Below are 16,817 nucleotides of genomic sequence, written 5' to 3' on the forward strand. Positions count from 1 at the left end.
CTGAGCTCCATCAGCCCCCTCCCTTTCCTGTGTAAAGAAAAGATTCTGTACTGCCTGGACTATCATATCAGCGGCATGCTGGGCTCCTCTCCTCCGCACCGCTTAATGTGCTGCCTGGACTGTCATAGCACCGGAAGGCTGCCTCCCCCTCATTTTATCTCACTAACAAGTCACTGTTTCTTATTCCTGCATTCTTTATAACTTCATGACACATATGGGGGGGGACACTGCCACGGTAGCCCAGGAAGATTGGGGGAGTAGGGAAGCAATGGGTGGGGTTGTTGCAGGGGCACCCCCCATGAATGGCATGTAGCTCATCATTTCTGCGGGATCTGAAACGGAGCAGCTATGCTCTCTGATACACTGCTTCTCTAGTACACTTGCCCCATATTCTAGGTAGGACTGACTATTTTTAGAAACCATAAAGGAGGGATTGACTCGGGGAGTCATTCTCAGTTTTGCTTTTGCGCCTCCGGCCGATCTCAGCCAGGGGCACCCATGATAGCAGTAGACAGCACAGAAAGACAGATAACTGTCATCTCATTGCCAAATTACACTGGCAGCAGACAGTACAGAACGACTGGTAACCGTCTCTGCTATCATGCAAAAGCAAATGAATGCTGCTGTGTAGCACTGGAGTATCGCCTCTGTCCGCGGCATCCAGTACACCTACAGCGACTGTAAAAAAAAAAAAAGCTGAATGGGCTCCATGGTTGCCGTGCTATGGCGTCTGCCAGGGCAATCCAGGGAAAAACGGCACAAAATGATTGTCTGCCGTTGCTTTCCCGGAGGAAAGAATGACTGACGACATCTATCCAGAACCACCCGCGACAATGATTTTTGCCCCATCAACCACTGGGCTCTCAACCCAGAATTCTAAGGGGTGGGGGAGACTGTGGGAACTATGGGATAGCTACGGAATAGCTACCCACAGTGCAACGCTCCGGAAATCGACGCTAGCCTCGAATCATGGACGCACACAGCCGAATTAATGTGCTTAGTGTGGCCGCGTGCACTCGACTTTATACAATCTGTTTTATAAAACCGGTTTATATAAAATCGGAATTATCCCGTAGTGTAGACGTACCCGCACTCTAGGTACCTTTTAGAGCAGTATGTTACTGTGCTGTACAAATTACACCGCTCTGGGATGCTTTGCCGTGTTGCGTAGAAAAACCCCTATAGGGGCTGAAAAGACATCACACTCGTAATGTGCATTAATCAATAAAGTATAAGCATTCTAACTTTGTACAGGTCTACTCTCTATTCATACTAGTCCTCTATACATTGCTAGGAGACTAGAGGCCTACAGAGAGGACAGTGATGTGCAATCTGCATTTTGGCTCTTTCCGGTATATGTTTCAGAAAGTGGTTTTATGGATTCAGCTTACAAATATGGACATAGCAGTTTTGTTTGTCTTTCTTGATCCCAAAGTTAAATTTTTCATTCATACCCCCAGATGTCTCCACCACATTTAGGTTTCTTCTCATCTCCCCTGTCCTCCCGCTGCCACTAACTCATGTAGAGTACATATAAAAATATTGGAGTGCTAACATACTTGAAGCACACAACACCAAAAGAGGTATTAGGATGAGGAGGAAGACAGGCATGCACAAAAGCACACAGAAATGCCTTAACGCTGTTGCTATGCATGGAGATTTTGGTGATAGCAAAACAGGAAAAAGAAATAAAAGTTAAGATGTAAAAAGACTCCCCACTCTTGTTTTGTAGTCTTAAAAAAAAAAAGAGCCCACAAGCCTCCCATCCCCCTTCTCAGATACACACATCATGCTTCAGAAAGGTTTAATTGTGCTCACAGCCCAACAGCAGACCTACTGGAATAAACTGGTGATCACTGCAGTTTAGTAAAGGAAATGGTGAAAACTTCAGTTATATAAACAGAATAAAGTAACAAATGAATAGTATTAAATATGCCAATTTCCTGGGCTGTCTTTAGATTAAGTGTTTGGCTAAAATCCTAAAAAATTCAAGTGCTCACAAGTAGATAAATATAGGAGATGTTCAGTTCAAACTTACAATAGCACAAAGGATACATTGTGCCAAACTAAGTTTGAGAGGTAGCCAAGATGAAATAGTATAATCCATATTTATGCCCCAGTATATGCTAAACATGCCAGATAAGCAATAAGTTTGGTCCAACCAACGCTAGGTGTAAGCAATCAAGTTTATCATAAAATGCAGTGCTCCAGACTTAAGTCGATTTGTATTCATTAGCAACCCTACAGAGCAGTGTCTTTCACATCAGAAAATGGAATGATGGCGATCCTCTTCTTACCACTCTTATTAAATGTTTCATCTTCAAAAGACTTCAGTGAGAACACATCACATTATTTGTATCATTGTAATTCAAACCAAAATACATAGGAATGAAAGTAATTTTTTCTGTAGTTTACAATGTGTTTGAAATGTAGCATTTGTACTCACAGGATAGACCAGCCAAACTTTGAAGAGAGATTGCATTCATAAATTCTCTTCTGTCCAGTCTAAATCTCTAGCCACTAATGAAACCAAAAAAACATAGTGCCTCACTAGCAAATCTTAATAGAATTTTCAAAATCCTTTTAAATTATAAAGGTGTTTGAGGAACAAAAGTATTTGTTGGCTTTGCATAAGACCAATACAATCTATTTTTAAAAATCAATTTACAGGATGAAATTAAATTAAATAAATGTGCCCTCACACAGCCCTCTAGCCCAGGTACTCCACCCCATCCATCAAAGCACTTCTCACTTACCAAAAACACAGGAGGAAAATATTAGTGTGCAAGTGCATACACAATACTTTGCAGTACTATAATCTTGAGGTAACAAAGGAAGAGATCACAATAGCACACATAATATCTGTTCCTCAGAGAAGGATCTTCATAAAAAAAGTAACCCCTTGAATAATCTTTTAAGTCTAAAAGACAAAGTTTAGATTAACTTTTATATTTGTTCTGGTTCTGCTGTTGAATCAGAGTTTGTCTTTACAGTTGGCTAGAGGGCCACACACTTTGTCACTTCTGTAGGCTGAGCTCATTAAACAAACACCAGGGGTTCCTTGCATTCCTTCACTCCCCCCACCCCCACCACATGTGAACTACCCTTCCAGACCCCTCCATTTTAGGGACTCCCTGAACCCCTACCCTATCCTCATGCCAAAGGAGTCTATTTGCCCATGTCATCTCTGGGCCCCTCAATTTCCCTTGGACTGCTCCTGTCTAAGCCTACCTACATCTAGAAAGGCACGTACTTTATTGCTTCGGTAGGCCAAAATTCCCAAGCACATCAATGGCTTCTTGCATCTCTCAATTCCCTTCCACTCCCAGATTCTTGTGTGTTATCCTCCCTCCCACTCTTCCATCCTCCTCTGGGATCACAAGAAGCGTGTTATATGAAAAGGTATTAATGGCTGTCATCCATTGGTTCTGTATTCTACAGACAATTATAGACCTGCTCAAAGCTGTGGACTTTGATAACCAGACATGAGGGGCTCTACGTGTCTCCCATTTTCCTCTCAAGGTTTTCACTAAAAAATGAGCATGATTCTGCCAACAGATGCCCAGAACATTTACTGAAATTTTGGAATTAATCAGATGTGGTTTGCAAAAGTTATCACGTACATCCCACACAAAAAGACACCCAGAGAAATGCCATCAAGAGGAGCTGAAGGCCTCAAACCATTATCTACACTTGACATTTTTTTGAAAGAATAATTTACTAGGTTAGCCAAAGCACATTTGCCATGAGTACCTGAAAGAATTGCTGCTGTTATAGGTGAAAGGATAGCAAATGCAATCCCCATATTTAAAGAAATATTTGTGGAAGTATTCTCTCCCTCCTCCCCGCTCTTTTTTACTACCTTCTTTTTCACTCATCTCATAGTGGTTTTCGGATACTTAAATAGGACCTTAAGTGATCTGGCGTGACCTGTTCTCTCCTCAAGGAAGAAGCATAACTTGATCAAAAGCAGAAAGGAAAAGGTTCAGACAACTAATTACAACAAACTTCTTCTCACAAAATTACCAGAACATGGAACAGCCACTGGCTATTATGAGAGTGCTAACGCTTAAATTAAAATATAAAAAAAATTAAAAATATATGGAGATATACCTATCTCATAGAACTGGAAAGGACCCTGAAAGTTCATTGAGGCCAGCTCCCTGCCTTCACTAGCAGGACCAGGTACTGATTTTTCCCCCAGACCTCTGAGTGGCCCCCTCAAGGACTGAACTCACAACCCTGGGTTTAGCAGGCCAATAATAAAACCACTGAGCTATCATTCATGCCGAGATGGAAGTTCTGCATACTTTAAAAAAGTTAAAGAAATCTAATGAAGAATTCCTAGTCAACCTTCTTATAAAGGTATCAGATGGACCCACGGCTCTTGCTATCCATAAACTGTATGTTTGTATGTATATCCTGTGTACAGCTCTGCTCTTTCCCTACTGTGCTACATCAACACTGCCAAAAATCAGCATATTCTCGGTGACTGACCAGCATCTCTGCTTTTTGATTTAACATCTGACTTCGATAGGAACCAGAAGGAGCTTCTTAGGTACATCCAAGTTGGGAACAACATTATTCGCTACTTGAGAATTTAAATCAGGTGCCACATACGAAACTCAAATAAATTTTCCCCTCTCGCTTTTCACAAATGATATAGTAAAAGAGATGTGAAACAACACAATGCAAGATCCAGCTGTGCACCTTGATTTACTGGAGAAAAGTTTTCTAAAATTGCTCTTGAACAACAAGGCAATCCTACTGCAAATAATAAATAACTGTTGTAGCACTACAATTAAGGAAATGTTTTCCAATGGTCAGTAGCACTTAAACTCTTAGTTGCATTTGGAACCTGCAGCCTGTGACAGCATGCCAACTTTCCAGGAATTAGAAACAAAATTGTCCTCTGGAGAATACAAGCCTAACAGAGGGAAGAGAAAAATACTCTAATTTGTCAGAGGAGAGCGAAATTGCCAGTTCACAAAAAAAGACAGGAATGGTAAAATTTTCTGATTTATACACTACATGCATACTATATAAGGCACTAGATTCAGCACTCTACTGCACAGCTGTCTTTCCCTTAGTCTGTTAGAGGCCTGCCAACAGCAGCAGTGCTTTCTGCCCGTGCTTATTTCCATGGGCTAGAACTAAATAACCCCAGGAAAATGGGGAAGGGGAGCCCCACAACCTAATCTTTAAACTCACCATTGAACTGTGGTTTAAAGGAGAGTGGATGTTCAAAAAATCCTTACTTTCACTGCCAGACAGCTGACCACACTTTTAGACAATTTTTCCAGAGAGGCCAGGAAGTGCACTATGCCTTTTCATTTTTTTTAAAAATGGAGAATTTCTGTTCTTTGCCCTTCAGAGTCAAAAATGCAATCCCCCTCACTTGAAAAACAGACATGTCCTCCCTCCCGCCCCCCACAGAAAAAGTGATCATATGAATTGTACTCCAGTCTCTAATGGAACCACCAAAGCATTTATACAATAAAGAACTTTTAGAATACACATTGATCTTGGTCAGGATGAATTATAATGTAATTTTGTACTATTTTTTTCGTAATTATTTTAAAACATGTGTATGCAGGTTCAAGATTTTAAAATTGATCTCATATGACATCTTCTACATATAGTAGCTTCCCAGCTGCATAAAACATTTTTATGTTGTTGATTACTGCAACCAAAAGATGAAGAAAAAATCTGATTTCTTAATGATGCTTCAATTTTCCAGAGCCTAAGGCATGGCTTTCTGAGCTGTTTGCATGTAAAGAAGAGTTTAAAAGGAAAACAACTCTAGCAAGTCCATTCATTGTACTCTGCACTGACTTGAAGCACTAACTCTTACTCCTGACTTCTCTTCTCCCCTGCACAGAGAGGAAGAAGAATGTGCTACAAAGGAGTAGGATCACATGGGTGGAAATAGAGAGTACTTGCATCACTGAACAGTATGTCCTCCAGCTGATTCAGAAATAGCATTGACTTTTTAAGGAAAATTCCATCCAGTTCCCAGCTGGTGACTTTAGAGAAGTAGGGATTGTTGAAAGAAATAATCAGGAGAAAAGAGTTTTATTTTATGGAATAAATATTTCTGCTTAAAACGTGTTAAAATAGGTATTTGACTTGCTTAATGTATAAGTGTCAAGATTTAAACTTAAGGATATGAGTGATACCAGTATACTATTAAAAATATTCAGCAAAATAAATTATACTCTACAGGGCTGTGAATATCTGGCCCATTCATCCAGAACAAGGGGACGGGAGAGTGGGTGGAGACAACAGGTGAGGAGGAGAAACTACGATGTAAATCATATGGAAAGATTGAGTTACAAGCTATCATAGTGAATAGAGGAGGAGGAAAAGAAGAAGATAAAAGGGAAGGGAAAGACTGTGCTTATAGGTTTAAAACTTTCCACAGACAGGAAAGCTCATTATAGGGAAAACTGGTCCCCTAGGCAATAAAATCAGAGACAGGTCCTACCAGAAGGGAGCATGCACAGGAATCAGTACTCCTTGGGGAATTCTGTGCCACTGCGCACATCCAGAATTCATGTGCCATTCAGAATTTCCCCCCTCCCTGAGAGAAAATACCTTCTGCTGGAAAGATGCTGCAGTTACTCCTTTTCCTTACTAGGGGCCATGGTGGCACAAGAACAGAGAGTAACCACTCCTGGGCAGGAACAGCCCTACCTGAAGACAGAGAAGAGAAAGAAGCTACCTTCCTCACAGCACCCTGCCCATGAGGCCTATTCAGGAGGCACGGGACATGGGGGATATGGGGCACAAGCGGCTGCGGAGGGAGGGGAAAAGGTGTCACGGACGGGTTCAGAAGGAGTGCCACAGCAGGGCAATCCCTGGACCCTGCTCCCTGGCGGGAGCTCAAGGGCTGGATTAAAATGTCTGAAGGGCCGGATGCGACCCCCAGGACGTAGTTTGCCCACCCCGGCTCAAGCCTTCCCTTGGTGGGGAAATCCAAACCAAAAGTAGTAAGAGAGAGTTACCATTGTCCACGTTCCCCAGGACACTTTCCTCTCTGGTTGTCTCTGGGGTGGGTCCTCCCTTCCCTCAGGGAGGGCCCCTTTGGGCAGCTGTATCAGAGCCTTCAGGATTCCCTCTGCTCTATGCTGCTGGAGCAGTAGGCTGCAGGTCTGCTCACCTCCAGCTCTGCAATCCAGAGAAGATCCTGTAATTCCCTGCCTTTTAATTGTTCCAGCAGATGTGGCAGGGCAGGGCAGGGCTGGTTGAGCCCAAAATAATCCCTTAACACCTTGTTGCCTAGTGTGGGGATTGTACATCCCATCACTCATACATCTGCCCAGGCAACATTTTGGAGAACTCCAGTTACAGACAGATAACCTTTTTCTTGCTTAAGAACTGTCTCTGCAGATTCCCCACTCTCAGGAGACTGGTCACCACAAACAAACAGACTGTCAAACTTGTTAGGTAATGCATTTGTAAACTGCCTCTCATTTTCCTAGTCTGCACAAGTTAATTCACACTATTCCAAACACCAGTTAGCAGGTTTTAAAACAGGTTAGTTGGTTGGAGTCAACCCTAGAGTCAAGCCCCTGAAAAAGAGTACCTGTGCGGAGGTGGATGGGGCAATTTAGCTCTTAAATTAAGAGAACGATGTTGAGTAAAAGTATGAATTAATCTCCATGTGATTTCACAGATGGCAGAAACTGAAGCATTTCTGAAGCACACCACACAAGCAACCAGACCATCCAGTCTTGTTAATCTCACATGGTCACAGGATTGAACACAAAGTCTGATCTATTTACACAGAACACAGAGATGACTTCTTTCTTCGACTTCATTACTGCTCACCAGATACAGGTGCCACTGGAAACATTTAGTGAAGAACTCATCATCCCGAAAAACAAGACCACACAGTATGGGACAGAGCTGTCACCTCCCCAATAAGTGAGGTAATGCTATAGATGATACTGACACAAAGTAATGATCTAAAATACTAAAGCTCTCAGTACAAGGGAGAGCTTTCAATGCCAGTTATAATAGTGTTCAAAATTCCAACACCTTGATTTGGAGTATGGATGGACTCCTTGAACTTACAAAGGCTACTTAGATAACGGATGGCTTCAGTTTTCAGTGCAGAATGGGAATCACAGATGTCCCTGAACTGAGAGTCCCTTTCACAAAGGGAAATGTGGAAAACTGTAGAAACACCAGATGATCACAAAGATGATGAAGAAAGGGAACAGACAATGGTGCTAGATGCACTGGGGCAAGAAGAGTCTCTGACTGAAGCAGCGTTTCCAAACTTATGGCATTTTTTTCCCTTGCAAGTGACCTGATCCTTGCTCCTCAATGACATCTCTCTGCCGCCTTCTCCTGCCTTTTGATATTCCAGAAATCTAGGCTCTGCCTTTGAAAAAGGCATCAAGACCCTCAAAAGAATCCTCCTAGAACTGCTAAGCAGGGTGTGATGCTAAGAGCAGGAAGAAGGCCTGATACAACAGCTGCTGCTAATGTGGAAGTGCTGTGAAGGTACTGCTTGGCTAAAGGAACCTCTCCCTTCAAGAGCCTCTCTCTGCCAGAGCTGCATAACTGCTCCCTACCAGAACCGTTACTGGACTATAGTGAAAGGAAGGAACAAAAGCCAAAATCATGCCTGGAAAGAGAGGTTCCTCCTGAGCTCTACCTGAGGACTCCTCTGCCTTCTAAAGCGGAGACAGAACACTGGATTCCAAAAGTATGCACAGAACTATGCCAGCAGATGGAACCATCAAATCACTGGGGGAAAAAAATTGCGAGTAGGATATTTGCTTCCCAAGTGTGGGCCAAAGGCAGAAAACTCACCGGTACTGGACTAATGGAGCAGTGGGAAGAAAGAAAAGTTCACGCAGTGCATTAGTTACAATATTTGTCCTCTCTGTGTTCTAATGGTTGATGGCATTAACTTTAAAAGTAACATCAGCATTGTGAATATTTACCTGTGTAATTCATCGGATACTAACACTGATGAACACTTACGTCTGCTACACAAACACTTCGTATAAATCTATCCCGTTTTAGCCTGCTCCACACTAAGTGTCCATGTGGATTCGTCTGCTGCGCGCTAAGTTCCATAGCTCACTTTGATTACATTGTGCTTGGATGCTGATAAAGCTGGGCTGATGATGAGAAAGCCATAGGATGGCACCACTGTGTGGTCTCAACTGCCAGATCGGAATCCATCAGCAGCAACCCTAAACGTGATGAGTGGTCAGCTATAGACGTTCGGAATGGTTTCTTTGTTGCTGATCCAATGATTCAACCATGGGTCTGCAGCAGAGTCCACACGAGCAGTTGGTGCATGGCAGGCTGCCGTGGGGTAGATTTACACCTCAACTTGCTGTGATCTAAATGTTCATGTAGACCATCTCTACTTTAGTAGTCTGTAAAGAAAAGAAAATAATGAACACAATTTATAGCTATGAACAAATTTTTATTGTTTAAAAAAAGGAGTAAATATTTCCAGTACCAAGGATCAGCATTTGGCAGAGCAAAGAGCTAACATGAGAGGAACAAATACAGATACCATTCATGTGCTGAACGGCAAGTTTCAAACTGCTCTGGACACTCAGATTAAAAGATTGCATTTCAACAAGGTATGCAGGAATTATGTTAACATTAAGAACATTTTTAATTCAGTTCTTTACAAAACAGGCAGCCAACATAACTTCTTGAAGAAAATATTACCATTTTAGTGAGCCTAAATATAACATTATAGTTGCTTTAAAAGGTTGCTGCTCCATGCGGTAGCTGCGGCACAGAGGCCTAAACTCTTTATTGCAAAGCACTGGCACTACCGCCAATACTGCGGCTATGTAAATTCGTTTAAGCAATCTTAGTGGTATGTGCTAGTGAGAGTCCAAGTACAGCCCCACATTTTGAATGAATTGCTGACAAAATATTTTTTCAATGTTCCTGCCAAAGAAGCATTACAACAACTGAGCTTTGAGTTAATGAAAACAGAGACAAAAATCTTTGCACTCCTACCTGGCCGCATCTACTGGCTATTTATTTACTGTATGGGGAAAGTGGCTTAGTCCTTAGATGTGAAAAAATGTTTCCTGGTAATGAATCAAACATGAGCCTGGATCAAAAAATTAAATGTAATAATAAAACTGAGACCGAGGCTACAACCGCAATAAACCATCATAAGTTATTGTCAACGTATCCTGGAGCCAATAAAGACAGGATCTGTCTTTCACACATTGAATTGCAGAAAACAGTCATACCAACAAGAATGTTTCCGATACAAAAGACTTTTATGGGAGAAAGAGCGGTTTATCATCAATGTAAAACATATTATGAAAGTTTAAACTATTCCAAAGTTATGCTAAGTGACAGCATAGACGGCACATCAGGACCAACACTGAACAAATGATTAAATTTAGCTTGCAGCTAGCTACTTTTTAATCAGAAATATACTTTGATGTTCTAACAAAATAAGATCTGAATTAGGTCACTCAAAAGAAAGAAACAAAGAAAGAAAAAAACAAACAATTTCTATTTACCCTATAATCTTCATTCACAGTGAGCCACAAGGACAAACCAAGAAACAAACATAATTCAAAGAACAGCTATTGTGTGATACTACTATAACAAAATATTAGGGTATTAGGCATTCCTTGTATATGTAAGGAAAAATATACCCTGTCGTTTGACACTGAGGCAACCCAGTTAACCAAAAATTCAGCTGGAGTTCAAAATTATGTTTTTGTCCATTCCATATAAACTTGAGAGGAGAGCTGCAAAGAGATTGAAAAGACAGCATGAAAATGCCTGCTTCCATCCACCGCAAATTACTTCAAAATCTATAGTGACAAAAAGGCACTTCGCTGCAGAAAGGGATTTTTGTTTTGATTTTTAACTTTTGAACCTTAATCGGTAAATATACAAAAATCTTCATGGAAATACCTGCCAACTTGCTAAAAGTTCAACATATTTGTTTTTCTTCTGCAATACTTAGTATTGACCAAGTACTACTCTTAGGAGGTAGTACAGTCTCATTATTTTTTTTCCCCATGTGAGTTAATATCAGATTCTGGGCATTTTATGTGCCTTTTAAAAACAAAAATATAAATGATAAGCTTTCGATAGCTCTGACACAGTTCTCATAGGCCAACATGCTTATAATACATTAAGAACAGAAAAATACAAAAACTGAAAGGTCCATTGCAACACCAAGTAGGTATTACAATGATATGAACCGAACTGAAGCCACAAGTAAGTCTCTTGACATTTCTATTTAGCTTGTAGTTTTACTTTTTTTTTTTAATTAAAAATGCTTGATTAATTTTTGTTCCTGTTTTATTATATAGAATGTTGTTTTTATAGTTTTCCCCTTCAAGAAACATGTTCACCTTTTGGTTCTCCAAAACAACACTTTCAATGATCCTTAAATTGAGATTAGGGCTGTCAAACGATTAAAAAGATTAACTACCATTAATCACAAGATTAAAAAAATAGCCGTGATTAATCACAGTTTTAATCATGCTGTTAAACAATAACAGAATACCATTTATTTAAATATTTTTGGTTAGGAGGGTAGTGTGTGTGTAGGCTCTAAAGTTTTACATTGCTTTGGTTTTGGGTGCAGTCATGTAAGAAAACAATCTACATTTGTAACTTGCACTTCCACGATAAAGAGATTGCTCTATAGCACTTGTATTTTTCAATTCACCTCACACTATCTCTTATCTTTTTACAGTTCAAATATTTATAAATCAAAATATAAAATGAGCATTGTATATGTTGTATTCTGTTGTAATTGAAATCAGTATATTTTTAAATGTAGAAAATCATCAAAAAATATTTATAATAAATTAAAATTGGTTTGCTATTATTTAACAATTTGATTAAAACTTCAATTAATCGCAACTAATTTTTAAATCTAGTTAATTTATTTTGCACCACTTGAGCTACTTGCGGTTAATTGACAGCCCTAGTTAAGACACAATTTATCCCAACTATTTTCTTGAACTTCGCTATTAATAAGAAAGATCACATTTCTACCATGAAAACAGTAGCGCTGATTGAAAAACAGAATATTCATCCCACAGGAAATTGCAATATTTTGACATTTCTATTCATCCCATAGGACTTTTAATTCTGGCTCTCTCATTCCTCTGTTCTCTCCTCTGGTCTCAGTTCCTCAACTGGACTACATCTGTCTATCTTCCCACAGAAAATTTTAGATTTCAATTAAATGTTGCTTTCTGACAAAAGTGCGTGGAGTGTTTCGGTTTGGGTTTTTTTGAACCAGTACTAACAGATTAATGCTCTAATTTTATACTGTACATAATTCTTGGTCTGAATAGTTTCAAACCCTTTTGGATAGCTGGAGATTTGAAAAACTGGGGGCTTATCCAAGGTTGCTTTCCAGATTCCCCAACTTTGAACATTTTAAACAGAATGCCGGCCAACTTGTAAAAGGCCAGCCAGCTTTGAAGAGGCTATGTTTCAACAACAGTCTCCTTAAAGGCAGCTGGTAATTGCAAAACATCTAACATTCTTTTGAGTTTCCTCCAGGTGAGAAGTTATTCAAGACTGTACTTAACGAATCAGAAATCAGTCCTGCTCAGCTACAACTACAAAGAAAATTCATTTACGCTTTTGAGGAGTTTTCGATCCCAAATCCTTGCCAAGAAGTAAAAGCCTTTCTACATTGTATTTGTGAAACTGCCTTTGGGTATAACACAGTCGTGACTATGACAATATGCAGACATTAGCCTATGTGCAATGCACGCTACCAACAGAAGTAAACATGTGTCTGCCAGAACAATGACAGTGACACGTCTGAATCTCGTGCATAACAGCAGCATCATAACCACTGAAGTGAAACACATATAATTTCCTTTTCAGTGTTTTATTTTCTTGAAAACCACGCTACTTTCTTCCCACTGAATTTTAATAATATGTAAATATTGATAGGTGTGACCAAGCTGTCACAGTGGAAATAATAGTAACAGAAATGTAACATTGTAGCTTGGCTCCTAAATTCCCAATAATAATAGTGGAACAATTTGTAAATGAGCAAAATGCCATCATAACAGATAGTTGGGAATGATTAAGTGCAACCAAGCATATTTAAAGATAGACTTTCCAACTGTCTACATGAGTGTCCTGAGTTTGCATGCATGTGATCAAGGAGATGTGATTTACTGAATGTGACACCTTCTATATTCTGAAAGGGATGAGGGGGAAGCAAACATTCTGCAAGTGCCTTATTATGGACATTAGATTAACCACTTCTGTCTACTACTTCCCCTTCTAGCCTCATATGATGACTTTGTACAATATTTTCCTCCCTACTCATTTGAAGGTTATTCTGACAAAAGACGGTTTATTCTGCTTTTCTTCCACAGCAATTTTGGATTCCCACAGTCACATGACTTAAAGGTCTTCATTAATGAAGCAGAAGTCAACAGAATGAGCCTACATTGAGCAAACAAATGGACAGTGCAGTGTTTATTTTGCTGCTTTATGTAGTCTATAATTATTTTCCCAATAAAAAGACTCAAATAGAAATCTGGTTGCCTGACCCTCAAACTTTAAGTCTGCTGTTTGGAAACTGTTTCTGCCCTCAGTAAATTGACCTGGTTATGAAAAAGAGCCTACCCACAAACAATGTTTTAAATAAAATTGGAACAAAACCAATCTACTAAATGACATTTGCTTTTCCTTTAGTCATTCTAAGTCCTTTTGGAGGATTTTCCAAACATCCAGTAGGACCTTACTATCTCTTCAAAATTACAACATTTATATCAAACAAAGAAGTTAAATTTTGACTTTAGACATAACCTTGAAAATAATGAACTACAAAATCTGCAAAAAGATTTGTTTTCACTATTGAGTATTTTTTCTCAAAATGCCCCCATATTTAAATAAAACTAGAGGTGACAGGATGATCTGGCCTCTAAAGGAAGTAGTTCTCAGTGGTCACCCCCCAAACGGCCCTTTAAGGCTTTGAAAAGTTCAGTATGAGGACCTAAGGGGCATGTGGAGAGCGAAGCATCGGTCCCAGGAATGAAGTTCCTGGGAGGAAATTGTGTCACTTTATCTTTAAGAGCCTGGAGGCTAGGTGCCTTGCAGAAAGGGCAGGGCAAGGCTCCCCTCTCCCCACAAACCAATGGGAAATGAGCTGGGAGAAGAAAATCAGCATAAATGCTGCTTCCTCCCTCACAGCAGGGCAAATGCCTGCACAATTCAGGGAGTAAGAAGGCTTGGCAGGGCCCTAAGTTAGTAGGGAGAAGACAGTAGCAGAAGAAGGCTGTCTCCTGGATCCTCCCAGCCTGAGGATTAATTGAGGGGAAAGTGATCAGCTGAGGAAGGGACTAGCCGAGGCCCTACATCTGGCTAAATTATAACCCACCCCCAAGGAGTGGGGCTGGGGCTCCTGCTCTAAGGAGAGAGAGTGTGACTCTTTCATTGTTGTATACTCTGTTCCAGGAGAAGAGCTGAGGAGACAGGCTGTTTGAAGCACAACTCTAGCTCCAGAAATGGGGCTCTGAGGTCTATCCTCAACCATGACAAAGAACTGACTAGGACTCCTACAGGGAACCAAAGGTGTGATTTGGGGCAACTCACAAAGACAGTCAACATTTGCAGAAAACTTAATAAATGGGATCCCACAAAGCAGCTGCATATTCTTAAGCCAACTTAAGTCTTGTCATTGATTGAAAAGAACCCGAAGGGGATGCACAGGTCCAAAAGGGAGTGTGCTGGAGAGAATTACCCCTTGGCACTGGATTATTTGCATCCTGATGAAAAGGCTGGAGCAAGAGAAAACATGTCACGAATTCATAACTGAAAACACAGTTTTATAGTAACAGTTATTAGCAAAAACATATAAAGTTGAACATGGTAAAACCACTGATTATATTCTTTAATAAAATGAAACATCGAAAATTCACAAGCATACCACCTGTGTCCTACTTTTGTTTAATTGTTGCATGTTGCATTAGAACTTTTAAGACAGGCAAGAAAACTAATGTATGCAATGTTTCATTGCTAATTAATCTTACTGTCATACCCCACATACTAAAATCTGTGAAAGACTATTTCCTGGCTTAGTTTCCACTTCAAAACCCAGTATGTTTTAATACATGTTTTTACAAACAGATATTCAAAGAGAGATGCAACAAACCAGCATGCAAACGTAATGAGTTTTTATTATATGACCCTTAACTCACTCACTAGATGTATGCTGCTCATTTTAGACTCAAATTTATCTCTGTTCCACACAAATTTGGTATGCACATTTGTAAGTTTAAAGCCAAAATGCAGAATCAATACAAAGTTGACAAAAATGGTTGCTCACCCTAAATGATAGAATCCTAATCAACCTAGACTTCTGAGTTCAGTTACTTTCTGTGTCTTCAGTTTTGATTTATGTGAATCAGACTTGCATCTTAGTAGTTATCCATGCTATTTAAATAAATCAAAAAGAGATACATACGACCATTCAGACTCCAGTTGCTTTCTATAGACGTTTACAACAGCAAGAGCTACATTCAAGTTCTTCTGCTCCAGTAGTTCTCTCACTTTCTCTGAATCAAGGCACGTGAACAGTACCATACAGCAATAGGTAATAATTTTCTCATCGTGGTGATTGAGGCAAATCCTTTAAAAAAATATATATATATTATTGTTAAGGATCAAGCTGGAATAATGCAGCAGTGGTATTTAATAAGAAAGGAAACAAGAAGAACTTCATGAACTGCGTAAGAGGGGATGAAATACATGGCACCTATGAAACAGAACCATTTTCAAGTAATCTTAGAGATCAAAGGAAAATTGCAAAGCTAAAATTAAAATGTAAAGTTTTTTTGAAAAGTAATTCCTTTCACCATCAAAAGATAAAGACTTTTTAATATAGAAGAAACAATATCACAGATATTTCCTCATCTTAAGTAATACCTATCCTCCATGTTAGACCCCCAACCAAAAAGCGCTAAGTGCTCTTGATTCCCACTAACTTCAGCGGAAGTCAGGGATGCCTAGACTTGACAAAAAAGAACATACCAGTAGAACCTCAGAGTTATTAACACCTCGGGACTGGAGGTTTGTAACTCTTGAGGTTCCACTATAGTTATCTGCAGAAAGTGCTATCAGGCAGGATATAAAGTATTCAACACAGGGACATTTGTTGCCAATTTCCAGGCTAGTATTGTGACTCTTGTAATAATTAGTGTTTTTCTTAAAATTGTAGGTTCTGTATCAATTACATGAGAATCTCAGTTTTCATTTAAAAAAAAAAAAGTACATTTCTAGCCCTTAAAGTTGTGGAGAAAAAAGTTTGAAAACGTGGCTGAAGCACACCATGAAAGCTCGAACAAGAAAAAGAACCCAACATATAGTTTCATGATTTTTAAGCCAAACATGATTTTTTGGAGGCTTAACTCGTGATTTTTGAAGCCTTAGGGCTTCAGGACTTAACTATTAGAGACAAGGATGAGATTAATGTTGGAGGGCAGATTATCCTACATCTGCCTACTGTGAGGTTTTTACACCTTCCTTTGAAGCACCTGGTAGAGATACTGCCAAAGACAGGATACTGGACGAGATGAACCCCAGGTCTGAAACAATATGGCAATTCTTATGTTCCTAAATAAGCTAACTTTTTATTCTCCCTCTACTTTCTCTCCAAATCCATCCTATGTAGTCTCCCCTGGACGTCCAAGTCTGCTGAAGATATCTCACAGTACCTTTCTGAGAGACCAGTCAGAGCGACACACATTTCAGCAACCTAAGCACTGTCCACCAACTTTCCTGCCAACATAGCTTCCACCTCTCACAGA

At 39.8% G+C, this 16,817-nt stretch overlaps 1 protein-coding gene across 2 annotated transcripts in view; it reads right to left on the reverse strand.

Moving 5' to 3' along the window:
* Window positions 1-16,817, reverse strand: part of ATXN10 (ataxin 10) — a 181,968-nt gene that overhangs the window by 91,518 nt on the left and 73,633 nt on the right. Inside the window, exon 5 of one of the 2 annotated variants that reach the window (XM_030539591.1) lies at window positions 15,476-15,640. The exons of the other annotated variant lie outside the window; for it this stretch is intronic. Coding sequence (XP_030395451.1) covers window positions 15,476-15,640 — 165 coding nt within the window. The remainder of the gene's footprint in view (window positions 1-15,475; window positions 15,641-16,817) is intronic. 2 annotated transcript variants of the gene reach the window in all.

This window comes from Gopherus evgoodei, chromosome 1, assembly GCF_007399415.2.
Source record: "Gopherus evgoodei ecotype Sinaloan lineage chromosome 1, rGopEvg1_v1.p, whole genome shotgun sequence".
NCBI lineage: Eukaryota > Metazoa > Chordata > Testudines > Testudinidae > Gopherus > Gopherus evgoodei.